At 44.4% G+C, this 7,101-nt stretch overlaps 1 protein-coding gene across 1 annotated transcript; it reads right to left on the bottom strand.

Moving 5' to 3' along the window:
- Window positions 1-333: 333 nt before the first annotated feature.
- PPP1R14D (protein phosphatase 1 regulatory inhibitor subunit 14D) lies at window positions 334-6,879 on the bottom strand. Its single transcript, XM_009821669.2, has 4 exons — window positions 6,697-6,879; window positions 2,710-2,805; window positions 2,461-2,493; window positions 334-402 (listed from the first exon to the last, which is right to left on the bottom strand). The coding sequence occupies exons 1-4, from the start codon at window positions 6,877-6,879 to the stop codon at window positions 334-336; spliced, it is 381 nt and encodes a 126-aa protein (XP_009819971.1).
- Window positions 6,880-7,101: the final 222 nt, after the last annotated feature.

Raw genomic sequence — 7,101 nt, 5'->3', positions numbered from 1 at the left:
AGTCTTGATGAGCTCCTGAGAATTGTATTCAGTGCTCCTCAGCCAGCATGGAAATTCTTAGAAGAAACTAAAGGAAGGACATCTTGTCCTGTTCCCCAGGTTAACATGCCCTTTAAGAATCGGGGAAAACGTACAATCTAGCTCCCTGCTCTATGTGTAGATCTGGAAGGAGAGGAGACTTCACACCACTGGTACAAAGTTCATAAACTTGATGATGTTTCTCAGTAACAGCAGGTCCTAAACGTATTCTGAAGTGATGTTGCTGATCCTGGCTCTTGTGGGGAAGATACACATTCCCTTGTGACCAAAGCTGGGTGTTCCATGTGAGTAAGGTCATTTCTTCTGAGGATTGGTGATTCTCCGGAGACCTTTCAATCGACTAAGCAATTCCGTAATGAAGTCCTACAATGAGAATTGGTTGAAGAAGGATGTCATGTTAATTCCAGTGCTCGCCAGCCCAAAGAGTGCTATGGCGCTTGCATTATTCCCACATTCGCCTTCATGTTGAGCAGAAACCAGAACTTTAACATGTATTGAGCAAACCCATCTTTCAGCTTAGGAAAGGAGACCTTTTGATGGATGAGAAGGGTCTAAAAGCCCCTCTATGTCCCTTCCCCTGTGTCCCTCTGGAGCAGCTATGTTTACTTTCTCCCCAGGAGCTAGCCTGCCCCTCTTCATCCCAGATACCTGCTTTTTCCACCTTGAGTTGACCTCAGGATGCTGTTGTCCTCTGTTAGGTTCCAGTGCTTCCTGTTGCCACCATAACCTCCTGCCCACTTCTGCTGCCCTCCCAATCTAGGGCAAAGCAAGCTGTCCCTCTTGTTGAACCTGTAAAGCTCCATCTTGCGGATTGCAAACCATCTCGGAGCAGTGCCAATTCTACAAGGAAGTGGCTGGCAGAGAAGAGGTGGAGCAAAACACAGGTAGGACTAATGATAACCTGGAGCAGGGGTTGAGGACAGGCAGAGCAGATAGATGAGCAGCTAATGGAGATAAACCCCAACTACTTTGCTGACACAGCCAAGGACTATGAACTAAACTGGACCATCTGGTTATTCCAAGCACAAGCCAATGTGACTAGTGCAAACTTTACCCTCTGCATGACAAGTAACATCACCGTAAAGGAGCATGCAGCCTTTCTTCACCCAAAGAGATAGCTACATGTCCTTGTCATTAGGCAAGGTCACTGGAAGTATTGCAGCTTGATATCATTGATGCTATGTGGAAGCCCAGCTTCCTCACTTGGGTGATCAGAGGTTGCCTGCCACAGCATGCTCTGGAAGTAAATGCCTAGGATCATACACATCTTTTCACATCCCTTCAGAGGAAACCAGTTTGTTTCCTCTGTCTGCTTTCTGCAAATAGGCTGCTGTGATCTTTCAAGGGGACTGGATTCAAGATCAGGGTGAAAGTACATATTTTTTTCCAATGGGGCAGCAGTTATCTATTTGTAGTTAGCATGTACCATGCTGTCTGCAAGACACTTTCATGGCTCATGAATCTGTAGAGCAAACTCTTTTCAGTTATCTCTCTGGGAATGTGGCCTTCTTGCCTAAGATCTGAAATTCAGACACTCTGAAAACTATTTCCCTATTGCCAGCCTTGTCTGCTGAACCCCTGCTCAGACGCTATCTGTAATGATTGCTACAACTGAGCTTAATTTCAACAATGGTTGTGCATCCACCTTATTTTCTTTATGTATGTTCATCACTGTACAGCTACATAGGCTCGACAAGATGAGGAGACTGATGAATGATGTCCAGCACAATGTTCACATGCAATGCATGTCACTGAAACAGTGATAGGGGACCCCATTTCGCACCAGCATGCAGTGCAGTGAAGGCGATTGCTGAGTGGTGCATGCACTACGCTGCAAAGTATTGGGCTCCACTCCTTTGGACATTGTGACAGCTTGTGGGATTTCTTTAACTCTCTAACTCAAAACCAGTACTTGTAACATTCACATGGGGAAAAAAAAAACCCAACACATGTAAAACTAACTTACATGGCTACTGCTCAACAATTATCTGTCCAGTCCAATCTGAGGGCCATCTTGTCGCTCAAAACACTAGAGTGGTTTAAGCTAAGAATGCATTTAGTTAACAGCATGGAAGATGGTTATGTGAGCTGTATCACTGTCTATGGCTTTTTTACACTGAAGACCAAATAGCAACTCAGCCTGGTCAGCTTAGGATGTCCAAAACATGGAATGAACTTTCTTTGGTTGTAAAGTATAATTCCTTATTTGCTCCACTGCTCTGCCTTCAGCTCACCCATGTAGATTTACATGTATTTTTCTAACACAGCAGAATAAAGTGGCAAACACCTCCCATTGCGAATTAAACAAATCTGCAGCGTCATGTTAGGCACAGTAATATCTTGGCTATTCAGCCAAGCAGCAACAAAGACACCCTGTTACAGCACAGTATAACATATAAATACTGATGGTGCTTCACTCACCTCTGTTGGGCTGGAGCACTCATGGAGGATTTCCTAAAAACCAAGGAGGAGTCATTTTAGTATTTTATGAGTTGACCTATTCTCCTCTTCCTACAAAAAGGGTATACAATCTTACTACATTTGACAGGCTAAGACACAAAGAAGCATCATGCAACACTGTATACGCATATTCTGTACCCCCCACACCGCTACTTCTCTTTATGATGAAGGAAGTCCCTAGCTTGAAGTCACCAAGTCCCTCTATATGACCTGTAGTTTTAATTTCTGTTCTTCATTAGGGACCTCCAGGAGATCTTCAAGATCAATTTGTGGTTCAGGAGCTGCTGCTTCTGTTTCCTCTCTTAGCTAAAAAGAAAAAAAAAAAACACACCACTCAGTTAATAAACCTTCAAACTTGTGAGAATTCTAGAGGCCATCTTTAAAGAACTGAGCAGCTGAGAAGGAACAGTTACAATAAAACTATGCTGCAAAGTTGAGGTCAAGGTATAAATTGTCCCAAAATAAGGAGGTTCTTGCAAAGAGGGCACGGATTCCAGCCCCTCTGTGGTGTCTGCTACAGCCACAATCCCGATGTACGCATTCTTCATCTTTTCCCACCTCAACACTTGATACCACTGCTCAGGGATCATCGTCCATCATGGGAAGACCCTTTCAAAAATATCCAACTGCAATTGCCAACTGCGATGCAATGTAAGCCAGCCTGGGACAGCCCTCGTGAGAAGAGTGTGCACGAACATTCACCAAAGAGATATCCAGCGGGCTTAATCTCAGACAGGCACAACTAATACAAGGAGATTTTAGGCTAAATATATTCACCTAGTTGGTATTTATACTAAGGCTTTTTGCAGTAACAGAAAAACAATTACGCTTTTGAAAGGCCTAACTATTTCACCAGCTTTCTCCAACAGACATGGGAGGGATATAATAGCCTCCTTTAAAGTAAAAGAGACCCCAAGTTCTGGTGATTGGAGTAATAATCTTGTAATGCACGGGGGTGTTAGCTGGAAACATACATAAACTTGATCACAGACGCATTTTAGTTTCACATGTCTACAAGACTGTAAGGAAAGCAGGCTGTGGTTTCCAATGTATTTGCAAAATGAATCTTTCACAACACAACACTAGTGTTATTTTAACATAGTAATCAGCAGAATAAGGATACTGAGTAAACAGCGCAGTACCTGATTGCTGGGTAGCATTTATGGATGTGTATGTAAAACATTAAACAATAAAGGCAATACTTACGGGGAAAAAAATAAACTTGTTCCGAGCAGTCTCCGATACCAAGCCGAGAGACTAAGTAGAAAACCTTTGTTCAGCTTTGTTACGCAGCTGACTTGACAATAAGTAATAAACTAGAGTTAAATATATTGTATTGTGACATGCACAGCATTTCTTAGAAGTACTATTTTCCATGTGACTGTTTAGACAGGTGTTGATCCAGCCTGACTTTGTCTCTGGCTAAGAAGCTAAATGGGCCAGGAGGGTGAGACAGGGTAGGAACTCCCTATGCCTTTCTGGTCCTAGTATGGATGGTGTTCTGACTTCCACGTGCAGGGAATCATCTTGAAAGTCAAAATTGTCTCCTGAGTCTTAGTTTTGTTGCAAAAAGCCTCAGGACAGTAAGTAGCATAGCACTCAGATTGTCTGTATTGGGAGGTGATGTTTGAACTAACCTTGCTGGCGTTTGAATCTGCAATGCTGTTTATTCTGTCACACGGGTTTCTGGAAGACAGTGAGGAACATTGCACTGCCAAGGGCAGGTGGAGCAAAGGAAGAAGCTGACAGAGTGTGTAATGGAAGTCGACAGAAGCCTAGACTAGCAGAGCTAACTAAATAGTCTTGCCAGAATGCACAGAGGAGAGCAGGAGGACATGCTGACACCTGCGTGATTACAAGTAATTTACTGTGGCACATGTATTTATCTGAAAAGATCCGATGTAACCCCCTGTTGTACCCTATTAACAGTCTCTGACCTGGCACAGCATCATGTTATGGAGTTCCCGGTAGCAAGTCTCTTAGGTTGGCCCGAATACACCAGGAAGTTGGGAAACCTGTTGTGCTGGAGAGGTGCTAGCAAAGGCAATCCACTGGCAATCTCTTCCTGTAAGGGCATGGCTGGATTTCTCACTTGTGCCTGCTGGGATTTTGTAGTAGGGAAAAAAAAAATATCCCCTTTGGGCAGCTACTCTGATGACAGCAAACATCTCCTAATTCTCAGAAAACCAGAAGTGATAACATAACCTGACTTGTTTTTCTAACACCTTTACAAGTATACATCTGTAGACTAGGGCAAGAAAGAGTAGCACACAGGGAGCCTCATCTTGAGTCATGTTCTGGTGGTACCAAATATTTCTTCTATCTCAAAAAAAACCCAAGCCCAAACCTTCTCTTTAAAACTGAAATAATTCCGCAAAGGCCAAGTTGTTCTGTTACTCAAAGCAGCAGCCATTCTCCTTGCTTATCTCCGGCAAATCTCAACAGCCAGGCTAAGGGCTTGCTGAAGTGAGCTACCAGCCCCAGGGACAGTCCCTTAAATGCCAGCACAGGCATGGTTGGCAAGTGCCAACCAGGACCACCCCTCGAGCACTTGGCAGACACGCTGAGCTTTGCCTGCCTGACTAGGTCTAGTGCTAGCATCTGCTCCTGTGCCCGCTCTGTCATGTTTCATAATGCATTATCAAGAGGCCTAAGATACAGCTGAGAATTTATTACTACCATTTTATAAACTAGAAAACAACTGGAAATTCACAATTAAGTCTTGAAGAGATTATGAGCTTTTAGCCTTTGTCATTTTTACTAAAAAAGCTATAAAATTGTTTGGGAAGCCTAAGAATGTTAATTAACAGAACAGGAGCAGTAATATGCTCATTTTCAGAGGAGCCACGCATTTGCGACAGAAGGAAGGACCTTTTTGTCCATATTTGTTTTCTGCTGCGTGTTCTTTGCATATGGCATAAATTAAATCAGAAATTAACTATTATTCTCTCCCAACATGGCATGAGAACCTGGTACGTTCCCACAAATATCAAATAGTAAACACACAGAAAACTATGATAATAATAAGCAACAACAACAATAATAAAGACAGCCTCAGAGACAGTTCCTGAAGTTCAGCTCTTCAGCTGTGGAGCTGACATCATTCTACAGCTCTCAGGCCCAGAAAAATCAGCCTGGGCAGGCAAAAGCTTCTCTGCACCATCATGGCATATAGCACAAAAATCGCCTTTCCTGAGCTGTTCTAACATGTCCACTTCCACTGTTGATTGCAATTTGAAACTGCTGATGCTCAGAGTGGAAGACTCTAAGCAATCATCAGCTCTTTTTTCCTTTCAGAAATGTGCTTACTGCTTTGCTGGTGTGCGAATACAGAAGACAGGACAGAAAGGGCTTGACAATTCATTTAGTCCCTCCCTATCCAGGACATGAATAAGTAAATTAGGTATACAGTAAAACATGTAACATGTTTTACACAATTTGTTAAACCCATCTATGTCCTCTGTTGAAGATGCACTGGGTTGCGAGTCAAGAAAGCTATGTTCTCTTACTGCATCAGCCATTGCCCTACAGATAAAAGCAAAACCCTTAGTAAAGCTATTTAAATGGGTTAAAACCACGATGTACAATGTGGGAAATCCTTTCACCTTTTCCTGTACCACCCTCCAAAGGAATTATCTATCTCAAACATGGAAAAGCACTATCCCTTCTGAAAGCTCCCAGTAGAAGTGCCATCCATTTAAGCACAAAATATGAATAGAAGCGATACTACCAGATTAAAATTTCAGTGTACCCAGCCAGTGCTGGAACTTAAGTGTTACAGAACCCTGAAGAAAAAACGTCATGTACCCTGCAACAGCTCAAGTAAATACTGGTACCATCCAGGTGCTGGAGCTAGGCACTCCGGGATCTTCCTCAGTGGGACAGCTCTCAGACAGGCGGAAAGAATTTAGGAGGGACTGTTCCTGGTGCAAAGGGAATCTCAGGCAAGGAAGACAGCTCTGGGGATTTGTGAAGATGAAGGCATAAGATCTCTGCATTTGAGCACATTTGGTTTATTTCTTTCTTCCTCTGCTGCCAGGAGTGCGTCCAGACTGCAGCTACAGACGCAGCATTATCCGGAGTGTCGCATTCAGCTATTTCCAGTAAGGCAGAGCAAGAAAACTTCTGTCCCAGCACACAGGGCCTCCAGTCCCATTCACCTGACGAGTGAGGGGCTGATTTGCCCCAGCTACTCACCCGGCACTGGTACAGCTCCTGCAGCTGGGTGTTGATCCATTCCTCCAGGTCCAGCCAGCGCTGTAGGTCTTTGCGGTTGTACTTTATGGTTAACTTGCCCAGTTTCCTATGCGATGATTCCTCCCCAGGTTTCTCTGGCGTCTGGAAAGTCACCCGAGGCAGTGCGCTGGAGTTGCTGGCCATGCTCATCGCTTCCTCCTCTTCCTCTGATGGCAGGAACTCGCCTTCCGTGGGCTCCCTCGCTCCTTTTCCGTCTCCTTTAACCAAGGCCTCTCTGCAAACAGTGGCTCCCAGCACAAGCTACTCCCAGAGGCCAAAGGCGGGCAGCATTGGAGATCCCAGGGAGAGAGGCTGGGGAGAGCAGACGGCCGGGGCAGCAGCCGGGCTCTGCAGGCAGAGTTACAG

This window comes from Gavia stellata, chromosome 7 (assembly GCF_030936135.1).
Source record: "Gavia stellata isolate bGavSte3 chromosome 7, bGavSte3.hap2, whole genome shotgun sequence".
Lineage (NCBI taxonomy): Eukaryota > Metazoa > Chordata > Aves > Gaviiformes > Gaviidae > Gavia > Gavia stellata.
Note: the sequence above shows the minus strand (reverse complement) of the source record. Positions and strands in the feature narration are given on the sequence as shown.

Excerpts from the sequence above, each read along its gene's own strand:
- PPP1R14D (XM_009821669.2), bottom strand. The coding sequence starts at position 6,879 with ATGGCCAGCAACTCCAGCGCACTGCCTCGGGTGACTTTCCAGACGCCA. Across the intron at positions 2,806-6,696 it reads AGGAGCTGTACCAGTGCCGG|CTAAGAGAGGAAACAGAAGC; the intron begins GTGAGTAGCTGG and ends TTTTCTTTTTAG. Across the intron at positions 2,494-2,709 it reads AACAGAAATTAAAACTACAG|GAAATCCTCCATGAGTGCTC; the intron begins GTCATATAGAGG and ends CTTGGTTTTTAG.